Raw genomic sequence first — 18,715 nt, 5'->3', positions numbered from 1 at the left:
CCACGTCTTGCCGCACCGTTCACCGTACCGCTCTTCTTCTCTATTTTTTCATCATTATTATTACTATTTATTAACGTTCGAGCGAATATCTTTTAGCTTATACCTGGCACGGAGAATATTTAACACGTACGTTCACCGTGACCGCTCTAGATACAACGTTTTAGCGAAATATCGTCGTTCGACTGCCTCTTGGATCCATCGTTTGCCAATTGTTATATATTTCGCGTATAATATTACTTTGTAGTAGATACAGCATTTTATTTTTAATTATTCTAGTCGATTACAGTATTTGTTTTCGACCACTTGGCTTGCCGTACAGTCACGATTAGTATTTGAAAGAACATAAATATTTACCAATAAAATTAACACGTTTAAAAAGGAGGCACAGTTATTCTAGTCCGAGAAGAGGAAAAAGGAACCGTTTCAACGCTACCAGTATCGGTAAACTAAAACGAGCTACCCAGAAGAATATAACTAAAAAGCACAGAAACGTAATTAATATAATTGGTCCGAGTCCAATTTCAACTTATTTAGACGCCTAAGCGTGGGCAATAACTCTTAATTACCTTCGTCAGAATCCTCTCCATCGTTAGCTGTTTCTTTCAGAGCCGTAGATATGGATGTCGATGGTTCTGGTTCAATAAATGGAGAACGTATAGTAACGATGAAACACTAGAAGCCAATTTAGGTTTTCTTAGCTGTTGTTTTTTCATCCTGTTTCTTATGTCTCGCATAAAAAATTGCAAACTTTTCATGGCCTGATAAATATGTCTTCTAGGCGAACAACTAAACGACAATGAAAATATATTCGCCGCTTAGTTTTTTATTTAGCACGCGTCTAACCGTGTTAGGCGGTATCTTTATAGTCTCGTTAGTTTTTGAACAGATCGCGTACGTGCCCGATATTAAAAGATGGATCACTTCCTCCTCCTGGTCTCACCGTTCGCCATTTTTCGTTATTCTCGTTCTAGCGCGTTCGTCCGAGGTCCGCTGAATGCGCTAGACTCGATTCCACGAGCATCCGTGTCGAGCTTTAACCGGAAACTGGCAAACCGGATCGAAAGTTTCTGATCGCCGGGGCCCAATCACGGGAACGCGTTATCAAACGCTTTTCTCCGAACAGATCCATTTCATTCGACACACGGTGGCTCAAAACACATCGAAACTCTAATTTCTTGCAGTGAAAGTTAAGCAAATAGGTGACAATATAAGGTACTGTCAGAGAGAATTTGTATCGATCATGGTGCTCAGCCACCATGAAAAGATTTTTCCGCCGAAAAATTGTGTTTGGTCCGGTCGAGATTATGGGCCCAATCGCGGAAAAGTGCGCGACGCCGTCGGGTTTCCGTTAGTTCTCTCTCGAAGTAGGGTGCAGGAGGAAGGTTATTCTGTCGTCGGAGAAAGATTCTTCTCGCGCAACCTCCTCGGTTAACTGTAAACGGCCCCCACCTCGGGTTTCCCTTCTCCGTGGTTCCTCGTTGCTCGTCGCTAAGGCTACCGCGCCATATCGAAACGCAAACGACTCTTTTAACGCGGCCAATTACGCGCAATTAACTCCATTTCGCCCGACGACGGTGTCCGTTCTGCTCGTCCTCCTCGCGAAGAATTCGATACGAAATGTCCGCTCGAACCACGATGAATAAGCTAGCGCGCCGCGTTCCTTCGATCGCGGGAATGCCGTTTCAACTTTGGCCTCGATTCCGTACGATTAACGGAATTATTCGAGGAACGTTGCTTACGATCGTGGTCGCCGTTTGCAATCAAAATTAATAAACGACCAAGTTTTTAATCGTTCTTTGTTTTCTGTATTAGATAGGAGAAACGATTTGGAAACGATCAGCATCTTGCATGCGTTTGGACAGAGCATCGAATTTCAGATAGAAAAGTATATAGCATAATGGTATCTAAAATGGTTACCGAGACGTAAATTAACGCGTAATTGGAAAACACGCACAGTTAACGTGTCTGTTAACACGATTTGCGAGACAAGTTTGTTTACGACGTCAAGTTATACTGGCAAACATAGCTCTCCTCGGACGTTCAACATCGTCGATACACTAATGTTGGCAAAGGTAGAAGTCGTATACGAGGGGTCTTACTTTCATTACGACGTCCAGTAACAGCGAGTAATACTTTTACTAATTTTAGTTGCTAGCTCGTGTTGGCGATGTCTAACATCTAAGGACAGTGTTACATGTGTTAACAGTCACGTTGTCATATGTAGAACGAGTAGTTACTCTTGGTATAAACTGAGTCAAGTAGCGGAAGACTTCTTATATAAGTTGTTAAAAACACAGCAGAGATGCGAGGTAAATAATTTAAATTAATTAAACGACATTCTTCACCGGTCAGACGACTGTGCCCCTAGAACATTAACTCTGACTCCGATAAATTACATAACTAGTTCCGCGTTCGAAACTCTGAAACAAAAAGGTGCAAAGATTTATGACGCTTGCTTTTGTTTTCGTTCATTTTTCTTATTAATTACATTGATCAATGGTCTTTATTAATTGGGATTAACGGGTTTCGTCAGGCACGCGGTCACATATTCCACGCGTAATCGATCGAAGCATACCCGTTTGCATTTTTTTCCAAGGACCAGTTTTCGCGAGCGAAAGGTGCGAATCGTTTTGCTAGTACCATGCAGAAATCACTGTCGCTCTTAGTTCTCGATTCTTCTCGATCGTTAAGGAAATTTTCTTAACTTTGTCCCGAGTTATTTGCCCGTCGCGATCGCCAATGTGTCGTTTATTCACGGATCGTGTCGGTCGATGTCACAACAGCGAACAATCGTATCGCGTCTACAAAACGATGATTTCGCAATGATATTTGCGTTTCGGTTCAGGAGGTCGAAGCAAAAGATCGACCATGTTTACGGTAACGAGCGATTTACGATTATTACGGCACGAGCTCTTTTTTTTTTTTACTTCTATCGATGAATCACTTTCGAATTATGCAAGGTTTTTTTCCTATCGACGCACCTTGATAAGAAATCCTCGGAAATTTTCCTCCTTCGTTTCGACCTTGCGCGAACTAAACGAGATTCGTCTGTGGACTGTGGAAAATTTATTTTCGAAAATAAATGAAATTCACAATTTCCTAGATCTTTCGCGAGGAAGGTTCGCCATCCAAAGAGCTATCTGCAATGCAAATCTCCGATATTTAAAACGTCCATCGTCGAAGGATACGTGCTATCGAGGGGCTCGTCTCGGGAATTAAGGCAAGACGATAAATTATCATAGAGTGTGTGGAATTTCTGGTTGCTGGACGAGATGGGTGTTGACCGAACGTTTTAATGAGTCGTGCCTTCGTATGCGCGGGCACGCGATTGGTCGAGGCAGTAGCAAACAACGTAAACATGTTTTTCTTTTGCATAACGACAATCTCGTTTAGATATTACGTATCGAGTGAGGTCGACCGGTGTCGCTTGGTATAAAAGGGTGTAGCCACGAAAAGAAACGTTTATTTCGCCATAGGAGAACATCACGCGATGAAAGACGATTTGAAGGTAGAAGGATCCTCGGCTCGCGATGATCAAAATTGATTTCCAGCGCGAAATACCACGATATTAACTTTAATAAGATTTTCTTTGGTTTCAGTATCTGACCGGGTTCGACTGTGAGTTTTCGAGCGAGGACGAACGATGTCCTGGCGCTCTCCCCGTTGGTCAGAACAGTCCTCAAAACTGTCCTTACGGATTGTACGCCGAGCAGCTGTCCGGCACGGCGTTTACCGGTGAGTACAGCATGTTCCAGAGTTATGCGAATTCGTAAACTTTCAAGGGAGAGTTGACAAACCCGTATCGCTTAATGTGTTTCATCTTAGATTTCCTATTTGTCGCTAATGCGTACGTAAATAAATATTACGGCACTTATCGTGACATATTAAAGTTTCCACCGAGTATAAATTAATTACAAGCCTTTCGATTATCCAGTGAAAACGTAAAATGTATACAACCGGTTTTCTAAATTGTACAAGTTTCTAAAATCGTACCAAGAGCTAGGTAAAATAATATTTCAAATCGTACGCGCACTTTCGAAAATAATATATTTTATTTATTGTAGCAAAAAGTAGTTTCCAACGAATAGTAAGACTATTAGTGCCATACGGGGGTTGTACGCTCCGCGTATAGTTAAACTTGCCCGAAGAAACGATAGAATAAATTTCTGTAACATAGTCGTTGTAAGCGTCGTGGTAGCGAACTCGATGCATAGTCTAGTGACCTCGTTCCTTAGATTCTTGTTCGTTTCCTTCGTGTTCCGTCCACGTGTGAGCACCCTTCTTCGCGCCTCGCTTAACTTACATACGTGTTCCACCAACTATATCGAAAAGAACTACTTACATAGTTTAACTCTCAGAGACAGTCGAACGAGAACCGATAGAGTGCCATTCGTTGTTCAACAGCTCCGCGTTCTCAGAACAAACGCTCGTGGCTCTATCGAATTCGACCGTCGGTCGTCCACAAGTCCTTCGTACCGGTCGTCGACGCCGCCTCGCGATTGATCTACGAATGGGACCAAACCACACCCAATCAGGTACCACGAGACTCGATCTCGTTCGACGATCCGCGATTAACTTCGTATCTTTCTTAGTTAAGATGGAAACCGTTCGACGTTCCGAGCAGACAGGCTGCAGAAGTGGATTTCGTCGACGGTTTGCACACGATTTGTGGCGCAGGCGACTGCCGTACGCGGCAAGGCATAGCCATTCATACTTATCTTTGCAACGCTTCCATGAGGGACAAGGCCTTTTACAACGCTGACGGAGATTTCCTCGTTGGTACGTGGTTCGAGCTATTAGGGTAGTTATAGGGTGTATCAAGATGTATAGTACTCTCTTTTAGCTTTGCACGTTAGGTTGATAGGCTAAGACTCTGCATAAACACTTGCCAAGTATTGCTGCTTGAAATTGCAGTGCCTCAGCTAGGCCCTTTGATGATAACCACGGAATTTGGCAAGATTCGTTGCGAACCGAACGAAATATGCGTGGTCCAGCAAGGTATGCGATTCAACGTGACGGTTTTTGGACCGTCCCGTGGGTACATTCTAGAGGTATTCGACGATCATTTTCGCCTACCCGACTTAGGACCCATAGGTAAACCAATGCACTGTTCGATACAGTGGTTGAATGAAAAAAAGCTCGAGATTATATCGTTGTTAATCATTTTTGATTAGGAGCAAACGGTTTGGCGAACCCGCGGGACTTTCAAACACCTGTCGCGCACTACGAGGACCGCGATACCGATTATAAAATTGTGTGCAAGTATCACGGCAAGCTTTTCGTCGCCGAGCAAGATCACAACCCGTTCGACGTGGTGGCTTGGCATGGAAATTACGTCCCTTATAAATACGATCTCGCCAGATTTATGACTATAAATTCGGTTTCCTTCGATCACTGCGTAAGTATAACGCATCGAACAGTTGCTATATCAGCGAATAGATATAGCGATGGTATTCTTTGTAGCCATTTACGAGGGAAAGTCGAGTAGGGACATTTTTATTTGCCAATTAGGAGATTAGGAACTCTGATTTCTTCGATGTTAGACCAACGCGAACTTCATTTGTAATGCTCCCCGCTGTCCGCGCCGAAGAATAAATGCAAGCAGCGATACGTTTTCTTCACTCGGTGGAGGTGAAATCTACCAGAGATTATTTGCAGGATGAAGCAGCAGTACGGTGATAGTCGTTTAAGTCGAAGCAATATCTGATTTCCATCTTTTTCTCCCGTTTGAAGAATAGCGAAAAGAAAGGAAGTTTACGTCCGATGAACAGATCATCGGAGCGGTGCAAAGTTGGTTACGCACGAGATCGAGAAGTTTCTTCCAGGATGAAAAGAAATCTGGATAGAACTTCGATCGTTTTGAAAATAACAATTAAACTTAAAGGTCCCTTTTACGTTTTGACTTTCCCTCGTACATGAAATTACAATGGACGTGACAAAGCTTCTTAGACTCGATTCTTTGTGTATCCTCTCGATTCCCCGCTGCGTCCACGAGAGTCGCTATATTTGTTTGAAGTGATCGACGATCGATGAAAGTTAGGATTTCGTTTCCCCGGCAGGATCCATCAATTTTTACGGTTCTGACCTGCCCCTCGAGGAAGCCTGGGACCGCGGCGGCCGATTTCGTGATATTCCCACCCCGCTGGTCCGTGCAGGAACACACTTTCCGGCCTCCTTATTATCACAGTAAGTAGAAAGTCGTCGTACGACGCCTCTACTCGAGCAAAACGCAAAAGAGGGAACTTAACGAACGGTCGACGGAGAAATTTCGAGAGTGTCCGCCGCTTAAAGCGATGTCGGTGCCGCGATCTATAATTGAAACCGAGATCGGGGGGCCCCGTCCCACCTCCATCCTTTTCTTTTCGCTTTTTCGCTTTCCAGCTGAAACGCAGATAACGCCGCGGCCCCATCCTGTCCTTTTGCCTTTCTACGATGATTCGTTGTCAATTGCACGGAGCTTCCCTTCTAGACACACTTCGATATGCTTGACCGCTTCTAAAAGCCGTTTAATCGCGGGATGGCCGGTGAAAACTCGGAATTTTCTCTGACGATATCGACTTTTCCTTTTTCTCGCGACGATAGTTTCTTTTGCCTGAGAAACGTGTCATTTTTACCCTTGTCCTGTCCCATTCTGTCGTCTCTCTCTCTCTTTCCTTCGTTTTTTCGAATTTGCTCGAGACCAGACGTCTCGATCTTCGCGGGATAAGTCGGCCGGACGGACGAAGAAACGCGATCATCTTTTTATCATACCCAATTCTGTAACCGATCCGTATCCACGTGTTCATACGAGTGATTTCGACCCCCAGGAAATTGTATGAGCGAGTTCATGGGTCTTATAAAGGGACGGTACGAAGCTAAAGAGGAAAGTTTCCATCCAGGCGGAGCGTCGTTGCATTCTATTATGACGCCTCATGGACCGGATGCGCGTTGTTTCGAAGCTGCTTCTAATAGCGAGCTTAAACCGGAACGCGTCGCTGATGGAACTCAGGCTTTCATGTTTGAGACTTCTTACAGCATGGCGGTCACCGAGTGGGCCATGAAGCTCTCCAATAAACTCGACAACGATTATAACAAATGCTGGGAAGGATTGAAAAAACATTTCAATCCAAACGCTAAACCTGAAACGTCCCTTATATAATTTCCTGCTGTATCGTACTTAAGATATCTTGTTTCTTTTTATATGTTTTAATAAAGACAAATTTACCCGTTGGTCTATCTTCTATAATTACTGTTATTTTAATATACGACTGGTGTGTAAAGTAACTGCATATAACGCGTTCTTTGTACGCATGAGAATTTTACAATTGTTTCCATGCTTTGTCAGGCACGTTGTTGTGAAATCAAGTATATTATTCCATAAATTATTATAAACAAATTAACGTTTATCATTACGGTTGTACGTGCAAGATTACGTTTTTGCGCGGTAGAGTGCGCCTGCGTGCATACTTGGACGAGCGTCCAATGTGGTCCAAAGCTTGTTTGTTCTCAGTCGTTTTGAGGGTTTTTTTATCGAAAAATGTAGACTCCGTGGTGTTGTGTCGTAGACAAATGAAATTATAAAACGTTTTTCGAAGTCCGAAGCCACGCGAATATGTTCGCGTCGATAAAATCTACGTGCAGTTGCTGTTATTGACTCGTAACTCTAACCTTAAAATGTGGAACATTGTCAACCTGACGATACTTCTTTATTACATCGGCAGAAGCGTCACAGCCTCTTTTTGTTATCCAGATTACTGTCAGGCCTCGGTAATTGTCTTAAATTTTCTGTTTATCTCTGTTCGAATCGTATTTGTAAATGCGAATAAAATTTATAGTTCACGCCACTAATTTAACGATTTGTGATCTGATTTTTTGCAGGCGAACTTAACACCCGTACCTGGTTTCCAGTGTGTACTCACAAGAATACAAAGGGATGGAGGTACAAAATTATTATTAAATAATGCGTGTCGTCGATAAATCAGTCGTATCTAAAGTCTAAGGATCATAACAGGTAATAAACTTATTTATTTTGTTAGATTGCGCTAAACTTAACTTGAAAAGCTCAAGTGCTATAGTACTGAACAACGACACTGCCAAATTTAGCCTACGTACTTATGTATACAAGGAAGCTCAAACCAAAGTCACTGCATTTAATTTAAGCATTACCGATGCAAATTTCGACAGTAAGAGTTTTTAATGAAATAATTTCCATATATACACGGCAATGGTTCGATAATACATGCAATTCTTTATAATAAAATAGGATTAAATATACGTTATCGGAGCTTACTGAATGAAAGTCAGTTAGCTTGTAGAAGTATAAAACTTTTTGGGAACGAAACTCATCCTGCTCCAAAGGAACTATACGTTTCATGCCCGTTCTCTAACGATTCTTACGAATCCACTCCTTACCAATTTGATTATTTAGTGATTGGTAAAACGTATAATTATAGCAAACAATATATTTTCAATGTACCTGCGCATAAATTTATCGGTGAGTGCTCGAGGCAGTATCAAATGGAAACTCGTTCTAGAGAATTTAGCGTTTTTTTCTTTCAATGAAACTTATACCTTTGCAGAAGAAGGCATAAGCATAAAAGACTACACGCCATTTGTATATATAAATATATCTCACGCGCCTCTTCACTCGTTACACGTTCAGTCGATGCGGGAATCGTACAATGTGACAAAATACAAAATTTGGTTGATAAACAATGACACAGACTCAAATATATTGTTCACAACGAGCGAACAAAGTATCTTGTACGACTTCACAGGGCACACCGGTGTGTACTACTTTAAAGTCTCCGCAATACATCCACATTGCGGGGAAAATGGATGTGCAAACAGTAGTACACCTTTTATCATTATACGTAAGCAAAGAAAAATCATTTAAAATTGTTTGCACATCGCATTATTCGACGAGGTTTATACTTTGCAGAAAAACCGTCCCACCGTCTTCTAATTATGATTATCAGCACCGTGTGGATACCACCGGCGATTCTGTGCGTGCTCTATCTCCTTTACAAATTGTACACGAAGGGTAATGTCGCGTTGTTACAAATTTCGAGATGCTTTCTTCCGTTGTGTTTACATTTGGGCGTCGCATGCATGTAGTATCTTTTGCAGGAGGATTGAAAGGGAGACGAAAGCCTAATTGTTTGTTAGTGTATTCACCCACGCGTCTGACGCACATCAACGCGATGAACGAGTTAGTTAAATATTTAAGAAATTCGAACGTTGCCGTAATAGATATGATAGATGTCACGGATAGTACGAGGAAAGTTAGTACGAGACGCGATCATTTGTATTAATCGTTATCGATCGTCGTGTGGATCTTAATCTCATACCTTTCCATTCATACAGGATACCCAAGATTGGTGCAACGGTGCTTTTCGAAGCGCAGACGTCGTCCTCGTTGCCACTTCGCCGCCGCCTATAAAACCTGCGGTGTCGTTGATCTATAGGGACAACGATAATCATTTCTTAAAGCTAGTCAAAGAGAATCAATTTCAGAAAGGGAAGAGGTATTATATCGTGCAGTTGCCGTATTGCACACCGAACGACGTGCCCGAGGAGACCAGGCATTTGAAGAGATTCTGTTTGCCGAAAGAGCTGCCGAAGCTCGTGAAGGTAATCCATCAGATTCAAAGCTCGAGATGGGTTTCCGCGTGCGATAGGGAGTTTTTAGATAGCGTAAAATTAGCGAAATTGGAAATACTCGAGGAGGATGGAAGCGCGATGAAAGGAACACGAGAGACAGGTCAGTGGTTTTGTAGATTCGAAATTAATCGTCGATCTTTTCGTCCAACGTCTTGTTTCTTAATGCAGAAAATCTGTTAACGTCGGGAAACGACCCGATGCCAGACACGCGGAATTCCGTGTCGACGGTATTGGAAAGTAGTCCCATTCCCCAGGCTTTTGCAACGAATATCGACGAGTTGAATTTGCTTGGGGAAAACGGAGATGGCGGAGAGGCATTCGTTTATAGCACGCCGTCGAGCAATGGCAACTTTTGCGTCCGCGACTTAAACTTGTGATTTTATATTTTACAGTATTTTTTCTTCTTTTATTTTGTTACCGACGTCCACGAAGAAATTTATCTTGCCTAAGGTTGTTTTTTAAGATGTAGGATATCTTATACTTGTACCGATTCAATAAACGAGGTAACTTTTCGTTACTGTGCAACCCCTTTGGTCTGTTCGTTGAAATCACCAATTTTGTAACGTTTCTTTTGATGAGTTTATTTCCTGTGTGTGTATGTGTGTATATATATATATATATATGTATATTAGGTACAAGAAAATAACGATGGCACGATAACAGTTATGTTCACGGTATGCGTCTTCGCTAAAACTAGTCAACTCTCGAAAAGTAATAAGAATTATAGAACACGATACAAACGAAACTTGTACGTGTAGATTTGCGCGGTAAACGATAACTAACTAATGTAATGGAATGCTCTGCTTTATACATAAATACAAAAGGGACGTATTTGTTCGACGAGGTATGGAAACGCAGTCTTCTTTGGATATGATTACATCGATCGGTAGTCGTATTTAAGTCTACGCGTCGACGGTTATCGAATCTCGTTCTTCAGTTCCGTGTTCATCCAACACTTTAAACGCTGTTCTAGGCGTGTACGCGAAAGCGGGAAGCACGTGCGCGGTATAAGTGCATTTTACTCGATTGGAAGCTTAAACATTTAATAATTTATGGCGAATCCTCTAATCCTTGTCGCTTTGTTTCTCGATGAAATTTCGATTCCTCGACGTAAAAAATGTTGGAAGATGAAGTAATTAACAGAGATGCGTGCTACGTTGTTCGGAAAACAATCGGTGGGTGGGAAACGTTCGACATCTTCGTTCTTATAAATTAAACTACTCGTAAACGATAAAGCGCAGGGAAGATCGAAGTTGGGGTTCGTACGCGTTCTACCGTTGCGCGTTTCGACAGCAAAGAGTATCAGAGTACAAAGGCGTGTGCAGTTTGCATCGAAATGATTCGGATACATCTAGGTAGACGAGATAATAAGTACATTTCCTATATGTTCGATATAGGACGCGATACTTTATACATAAAAATAGGCTTCTTCGTCGACTATTCGTATTGGTTACGCGATATCGATTATTATCCTGCCACGGGTATCGCGTCGTTTTAAATCCTTCGGTATCGTAAAGGAGCGGAACGCCGATTTTCGTTTCGTAGCCTCCGTTGCTCGCGATCCGCGAACAATTCGTCAGTTTTCATCCTCGGGTTTCCTTGTCGGTTCCTCAGTTACCTTCGTCTCTGTCGTTGGTACCGTTTATACTGGCGAATACCAGAAGGTCCTCGGACTCCGCGGACTTCTTGCCCTCCATGTCGATGTAGGATTGCGGCCGTTCGTTGGTCGGCGTGACCAGGTCGTTCTCGCTGTCGCTGGTCACGCTCGCGTTTCTGAATTTAATCGGGCTTTCGTAGTGATTCGCGCGCAAGCTCGGCGACCGATCGTTCACGTATGACAACTTGACGGATTCCTCGGGGAAGGAGGCTACAGGTTCTTGCCAGAGGGTGTGAAGCTTGTCGACCTTGTCGCACTTGGTCACCGTGTCGGAAGACGGCTTCTCGAGATAGTTGACGACGTCGGTTCGCAACGAGTTGTTCTTACCCGCGTCGTTCTCGTCGTTCCCGGAACCTGTCGCGTCGAAACATTTCGAATCTATTAAAAGTAGTATTCGTGCTCGTTAATGGGTAAAGATTCGCGCGGTGGCGACGAGAGAAAGTAGGATACGCACTGTTTGGACTGTCCAGGTCGTGAAGGGAGGCGAAGTAGGCCTGATTGTGGACGGTTCTAGGATTTAGATCCAAGTATTCGACGCTATCCTCTAACATTCTTTCCCAATGACTGGTCAGCTCTTTGAAAGACGGCCTCATTCCGGGTTCTTGGTGCCAGCACGACACCATCAACTTGTACCTGCGATCGAACTACTTTTTAGACCAAAATCGTTCGTATCTTTGAGGGAATTCTACGTAGGGACGCGAATAGATAGTTGAAAGATAGGCAGACTGTTGACTTACAAATGTTGCGAGCAATTGGGCGGCCTCTCCATGCGGTACCCGGCTTTGAGTAAATTGTAGAGATTGTGAACGTCGACGCCAGGGTAGGGAGAGGCTCCCAAAGTGACCAGCTCCCACAGGAGGACACCAAAGCTCCAAACATCCGACTTGCTGGTGTACACGTGATCGGCCAGGGATTCCGGTGCCATCCATTTCACGGGTACTAAGAACGAATCGTAAAATCTTGGATTAAACGGGGACTCGGGAACGAGGATTTCACTCTTTTACGCAAATCCTTCGAGAGTTACGAGCGGGAGCATCTGGACGCCTGGAGGAGCTGGTTTCGAATCGATTCGAAATATTCCTAGAATTTCCTTACGCGGCATAATTGTTCCTCGTTTATAAGCGACAATTTTAAGTTCTTCCCTGGTGATTTTATGACAATATACCATTTGGAACGTGTTCGACAAATTATATTAGACAAAGTTTTAGTTGCAGGGTTGAAGCTAGGTATGTCTGTATAAAATAGAATGGAAAATAAGGAACGAATTCACCCACCTCGTCCTTTGCTGCGTTTGAGGTACGCGTCGTCCTCGTAGACGTCGCGCGTCAGTCCAAAGTCCGAGATCTTGCAGACTTTTCCCGTCGCTAGTAGCACGTTTCTAGCCGCGAGATCTCTGTGAACCAACTGGACGACGAGATATCGTCAGTAAAAGATGTTTAGATCGTACTCGAATTGTTACCTTAATGTCGGCGAGATAGGCCATTCCTTTGCTGATTTGCCAGGCGAACGAGAGAATGTCGCGAGACGTGACGGTATACGTGGACGTCGCGTCCGTGTCCCGCGATTCCTCGGCCAGGTTGGACAACGAGGCGCAACCACCGGATCTCCCCTCGGATTCCAAGTGTCGGCTGCGTCTCAAGTAATTTCTGGAAAATAGTGCACATCCGTGCTCGTAATATCGCGGGACGTCGCCAACGAGTCGCTATTTTTCCTTCCGTCGCGCCTACGGTTGGTATTCCGTCGCGCGTTTCTTTCCCGCGTTCCGTGAAAACGCAAAATGCCCGAAGAATTTAATTACCGCGATGTTACGAGAACCCATCGCGGACACCGGTTATTGTCCCGACCACGACGGAATCCCGCAATACGAAATTCCACGGTTCGTTGACGTTGGTCTCGACGGTCTCCATATTTGTCCCGCGACTCGAGCCGTCAAATAACGTTACGATGGACTCACCGCAATGATCCAAACTCCGCGAACTCGATGATGAGGTAGACCGGGGCTCCCGGAGTGGTGCAAGCACCCAGGAGCTTGATCACGTTCGGATGCTGTGCCTCCTTCAGGAGCTGATACTCCGAGAGCAAGTCCGCGAGCTCCGATGCACAGGCGTGTTCCTTGAGAGTTTTAACCGCCACGGTTGTCGGACCTGTCGTTCCATCGATGTCGATTGCTTTGGCGCGCAAAACACGACCGAATTCCCCTTCGCCCAGCACTTGCTCGATGGTCAACCGTGATCGCGGGAATTCCCATTTCGGATCCGGCTGCCCGAAAACATCGAACCATTGTTAGCAGCATTCCGTGTTGCATTTCGCGGTGCATAGTTCGATAACACGATGCAATAGAATTTAGGAACTCCTACACCCCGGAAGTATTCCATATCGATTGCACAATATTTTAGAAAACTCCGAATTTGCGACTGACAGGATTAATACGGCACGTTTGGATATCGGGAGTGCTATTTTTACGAGTTCTATTTTCTTAGACAGGGTAATTTTACTCCGTTTCGATATAGTTTTAAAATTATCTAAAGTACGTAAAAATAGAGAGTTACAGGAATAGAATAGAACCTGTTAGGTACCCAACAAAGTTTTTAAATTAATGTAATTTAAAAATTCACACCCTGTTCGGTAAGAACCTATTTCGGTGCTTTATGTTTCGTACAAAGAGTCGGTGGTTGTCGTCCGTGGGTGTGAAGGAGTTTGTATTTCGAGTCGTAAACCGCTATACTCGTTTCTCGAGTAGCATAGAAACGTCGTATCGCGTTCTATTCTCCGTTTTTCGTCGATAAAAATTCACCTCTGCGGACATAGCGCGACGGTTGATCGTGTATCGCTCAAGGTTTTTGCTTCTCTGTATAGCACTGCGGATTCGCAGGAGACTCGATAAGCATGTCCTATCGTTGGCACTTAACCGACTAAATGGACGTGCACGCAAAAACCGTATCCAGAGGAAATTGGGAAACTTGGGATCGTGTCGCGAGTTAATTTCACCTGGAGTTAGTTTAGTCGAAATTCGAGATTATCGCGTGCATTTTGTCAGCTTTTACGTCGGAAGCTCTGAATTACTTGCCAGCTTACGCGTTTGTCGACGACAGAAAGGATATAAACTCCAACCTGGAACCACTTAATTGTTTTACGAAATGGTCAGCCTCGAAAACAGGGAATATAGGCGCTGGTCTTTTTTGTCGCGCATCCGTAGTATTTAGGGGTCGTAAACGCAACGATTTATCGTGCAATAATTTGCAAAATTTTCATTGAATGGTTTAGAAAAGGCTATTAACGCGTATTAAAAATAGTTAAACTTTAGACGCGCGCAGTTCCGAAACCACTAAGGTTTTATTAAATATTAAGGCATTGTTAAAAGCGGTAAGGCTTCCCCTTTAAAATGGTTTTTGGTTTTTGTCGATCGGACTTTCCGTTTTCGAGATATCGTAATTTATGTAATAGGTCATTTTTAAAATTCCGCTCTCCGTCTTAGAAAAGGCTATCAACGCGCATTAAAAATACTAAAACTTTAGACGCGTGCAGTTTCGAAACTACTAGTGTTTTATTAATTATTAAGGTATCGTTAGAAGCGGCAAGGCTTCCCCTTTAATATGGTTTTTTGTTTTTGTCGATCGGACTTTCCGTTTTCGAGATATCGTAATTTATGTAAAAGGGTATTTTTCTTAATTTGACTATCTCTGTCTTCGTCTGACGCGTCACGCTGGACCTCCTTGTCGCACGTGAGTCGTGACTGTCGTGACCTACTTCCGCGTAGTATTTCTAAGAATTTACTACGCACTGTTTACTATTGTCGCGCGCGCGAGTCCATTCATCTGAATGAACGTAAACAAACGCCTCGGACCCTCGTATCTCCGTAACTAGCCACCGCATCGACTTGAAATTAAAATCGCGATATCTCTGGAACTAATAAAGCTATCGGGTCGTACGAACGCTCATTTTAAAGGGCATTTAATCCTCTATCCTGCGAGCCTAACAACTATTATAATTTATGCTGTCTTCTATGTTTATTTTGACATTTACTTTGACGCTACATACCCAAAGTAGTTTCAACACTTCCTATTGATCGTACGACTAGTGTACGATAAAACTGGATCGTAAATTGTTTATTTGATTGAAAATTAATTTAAATTTGTATACAGGGTGTTTGCATAATTACTATGCCATTTTTCGGAATTAACTACGGTATCGACTGGAAACAAAATTCGTTTTATCTACTATTCAATGAAAATTGAAAACTTGTTTAACATAAGAGAGAAGGATAATTATGTTGCTTCGTAAAAGAGGAAAAAAGAGACTGATCATTTGATCGGTTATGGTAGGAATGGGTATACATATAGCGCCCGTGGGTTTAGTGTTAAAGTAAGGACGTCGAGAGACGTTTCGTAGCACCGATTATCGGAAGTCGCTCAGGCAAAGGAAGTTTCAAGCAAATAATAGATGTCACGAAGAAACGTTACTCACCGGGTAGGTCTTGGGGATGAGTAAGTGCCGATTTGCCGCGGTGAAGGTGTCCAATCCGATCAGCAGCCCGTCGCCCCGGTCGATGTAATCGGAGGGCAATATAGCAACCCCGTTCGTGTCTCCGTTCGCTGCTCTCCGTTTGCTCTCGCGACGAGCTCCTTTCGCGGCCATTCTGCAACCGAAAGTGCTCGCTCGCGTAAACCCCGGACGGTTGTTACGAAAGTGGAGTTTAAAGCGGCCTCGGCGCGCAAACGATGAGGAAACTTTTTTAATTTCGCCCGTTGTTGAAACGCTTCTCGTCGTTTACGCGGCCGATGGAAGCTCGAGGGATCCGGGAATCGTTGTGTCGGATCGTTTCGCAACTTTTCTGGTCGCTCGTGTTCGCGTTCGCGCCGTGAATGGAAAACGACGAAAGGAGTTCGACGAAAGGAGACCACCGGTTGCTCGCTCGGACGCGGCCGCTGACAAAAGGAACCTCTGCCTCGAGAGAAATCGATAGTGCACCCTGATAAGCGTATCTACTGTTGCGCGTCACCGAAATATTAGAGAATCGCTCGCGGGCCCTCTCGATAGTTCGATCGTTCGCACGTACGAGGGGTCACACGTTCCAGAATTATCTCCGATTCGGGCAGCTGGGATTCTCCAGCTGTCGCACGAACACCGCGTAATATGCTGTAAACATCGTTGATACAGTCGTTTCGCCTTTGGTCACGTTTCGGTACTCCGATCTCTCTTATTTTGTTTCGCCGCGGATCGTCGAGTGGATGCTCACCTGAATCTCGAAACGACGACGTAGAGAACGATCGCGATCAGCACGACGAAACTACCACCGATCAGGCCTATCATGCAGAAAGGGCCGCAGGATCCGGTACCTGCTGTAAAAAACGACGGAACAAGTTTAGCAATAGGGTCTTTGTTTTGTTAAACTTTGATAGTCCTGTCGAACCTTCAAATTCTGATTTATATTTGACCGAGTAACGAATAGAATTCGCTTAGATGGGTGGACTAAGATCGTGAAATAATAGACGAACCTTTTTGAGTATTAGGCGCCGTGACCTCGTTTTCTCGGTCTCGTAACTCATGGCCTCTCGCGTCTTTATTGCTTTTCTCGTTGTTGTCGTTTCGCGCGGGAAAGCTACGGACGTTGCAGGCGCATTGCAGCTGATCGGTGCAGGCGCAGGTTCCCAGACCTCTCTTGATTCCACGTCCGCCTTCGTTCATTTCAGCGAACAGCGTGTACGCTGAAACGTACAGATTTCTTCGTGGTCTCGTTACACGTTTCCCTCGCGGGCGATTTAAACACACGCGAGACAGGAATTTTTCGTAGGGCTCGTCTCAAATTGAAATACAATGGAACTCTAACTAAACACAAAATTCGATATTCTGGAAACGAGTCCTGTCGCTTACATTCGATGGTGCAATCCTGAGGGCAAATGCGAGCGTCCAGTTCTTCGAGCTGGTCGCACCGATTGTCCGGGCAGTGACTCAAATCGGGAGAACAGGTCGGATAGTTCTCCGACAGGTAGGAACTGTTCGAACGATTGTTCCTCCTCCACGTGCAACGTCCAACGAAACTGCCCTTGCTGAAATATCGAAGCGTTTCTCGTACCGCGTTCAAGAGTTGGGAAATGAAATAACAGGCAATCTTGGAATACTTTTCTATCTGCCAGAGAGATATTAACGTAGTTAAAATCAAAGTACGGCGCCCCGAGGTTAACGTTTAATCGAAAAGCTGGAGCGTGGGTGGTTGAAACGCGAGGTCGAGGAGGAGGATTCGAAATAATTTATTACTTTGACTCGAATAAACTGTGCTCGAAGCTTGGCCCAGAGCAACGTTCACGTGCTTAAAAACAAAGTATGGTGCTCTAGGGTTAACGTGCAATCGAAAGGTTGGAAAGAGTGCGTGGGTGGTTTCGAGGAGGCGTTCGCCGTCGAAGGAAGAATTACAACCGGTGGGAAATTTCGAAACTCCGTGCTGGTCGTGGAAAAGTAATCTCGCGGGAGCGTAGAGGAGGATTTTTCGCGTTGCAGACGTTTCGCCAGGATAGAACGGGGATAGGGGGGAGGGGGGAACGCACGGGTTATACCTGAAAAGTCCGCTGGCGACACCGCAGCTGGATTCGCAGTCCTCCGGCGTTTCCGCGATGGCGCAGGAATGCAATCGTCCGAACTCGACGTGATTGCACCCGTCGTCCTTCGAGGCTTGCACCGTCGTCAAGTTGATCCTTATGTTCTTCCAATGATCCCTACCGCTCCACTTGATCTTCAGTCTGAAATATCGGTCGATCGTTAAGTCCGTACAACGCGGTCAACTTCCCCAGTCGCGAGATTAAAAGGTCTTCTTGCTCTAAAGAGTTTAAAAAAGTACGCGTCTCGTTGAAAAATATACAGACATCGTTGTACGTAGATTTTCGAGTCATAAAAATTCTGACCTACGGTTAAGTAATCCGCAAGGCTGTGTGTAAAATTTTAGGAGGATCCGCCGCGCGATTTTCGTGGAAAAAATTCTGCAAGACGATGCATTTTTCGGAACGCCAGCGAGAAGACCCCTTAAATCGCTCGCGCGACTTACTGCAACGTCGGTGGCTCCGTCTTGAGCAGATTTTCGTCGGCCACGTAGACGATGCCCCCCTTCTGGGTAACGTTGAATGCGTTCGAGCCGTGGATGCTGAAGTTTACAGAAGGGTGCGGCTCGCTCGACGGTTTCGCGACTCGCGAGTAACGAGACGCCAGCCGAGCGACTTTCACGCTCGAAGGATACGATAATTGCTGTCTGCTCGATACCGACGACACCGTCGTCGTCGACGTCGATGTTCGGTGTTCCGGCCCGTGGAAGGTCAACGTGATGTTCAACTAACGACACGAACCCCTTTTTAACCCATTCGCGTGACCGTACTTTCGTAAACATCGATCGTACGAAGCTTCGATCCAGACATTGGACCGTCTTCGACG

General features: G+C 44.5%; 3 protein-coding genes across 4 annotated transcripts in view; 2 read left to right on the top strand and 1 right to left on the bottom strand.

The window, feature by feature from the left end:
• The first annotated feature begins 3,457 nt into the window (after nt 1–3,457).
• On the top strand, nt 3,458–7,202 carry LOC122398554 (homogentisate 1,2-dioxygenase). Its single transcript, XM_043398542.1, has 8 exons — nt 3,458–3,508; nt 3,600–3,735; nt 4,405–4,535; nt 4,593–4,779; nt 4,915–5,094; nt 5,175–5,398; nt 6,060–6,186; nt 6,807–7,202. Exons 1-8 carry the CDS (start codon nt 3,491–3,493, stop codon nt 7,136–7,138), a joined length of 1,335 nt encoding a protein of 444 aa, XP_043254477.1. The 5' UTR covers nt 3,458–3,490; the 3' UTR covers nt 7,139–7,202.
• Nucleotides 7,203–7,457: 255 nt separating this feature from the next.
• On the top strand, nt 7,458–10,164 carry LOC122398548. Its single transcript, XM_043398534.1, has 9 exons — nt 7,458–7,746; nt 7,858–7,918; nt 8,016–8,162; nt 8,243–8,473; nt 8,559–8,852; nt 8,921–9,022; nt 9,109–9,263; nt 9,346–9,742; nt 9,811–10,164. Exons 1-9 carry the CDS (start codon nt 7,654–7,656, stop codon nt 10,017–10,019), a joined length of 1,689 nt encoding a protein of 562 aa, XP_043254469.1. The 5' UTR covers nt 7,458–7,653; the 3' UTR covers nt 10,020–10,164.
• Nucleotides 10,165–10,241: 77 nt separating this feature from the next.
• The window catches only part of LOC122398547 (proto-oncogene tyrosine-protein kinase receptor Ret), a 28,024-nt gene continuing 19,550 nt past the window's right edge, over nt 10,242–18,715 (bottom strand). Inside the window, exons 8-19 of one of the 2 annotated variants that reach the window (XM_043398532.1) lie at nt 18,336–18,616; nt 17,851–18,033; nt 17,171–17,346; nt 16,795–17,004; nt 16,536–16,638; nt 15,764–15,935; nt 13,254–13,558; nt 12,759–12,945; nt 12,574–12,703; nt 12,037–12,238; nt 11,754–11,932; nt 10,242–11,677 (exon numbers count right to left, since the gene is read on the bottom strand). In XM_043398532.1, the coding sequence (XP_043254467.1) occupies nt 11,253–11,677; nt 11,754–11,932; nt 12,037–12,238; nt 12,574–12,703; nt 12,759–12,945; nt 13,254–13,558; nt 15,764–15,935; nt 16,536–16,638; nt 16,795–17,004; nt 17,171–17,346; nt 17,851–18,033; nt 18,336–18,616 (2,553 nt within the window). In that variant the 3' untranslated portion in view covers nt 10,242–11,252. The remainder of the gene's footprint in view (nt 11,678–11,753; nt 11,933–12,036; nt 12,239–12,573; nt 12,704–12,758; nt 12,946–13,253; nt 13,559–15,763; nt 15,936–16,535; nt 16,639–16,794; nt 17,005–17,170; nt 17,347–17,850; nt 18,034–18,335; nt 18,617–18,715) is intronic. The other variant, XM_043398533.1, reaches the window with a different exon arrangement.

This window comes from Colletes gigas, unplaced genomic scaffold, assembly GCF_013123115.1.
Source record: "Colletes gigas isolate AHSC1104 unplaced genomic scaffold, ASM1312311v1 Colletes_gigas_Sc00011, whole genome shotgun sequence".
NCBI classification, from domain to species: Eukaryota; Metazoa; Arthropoda; class Insecta; order Hymenoptera; family Colletidae; genus Colletes; species Colletes gigas.
This window is presented reverse-complemented; position numbering and strand designations above follow the sequence as displayed.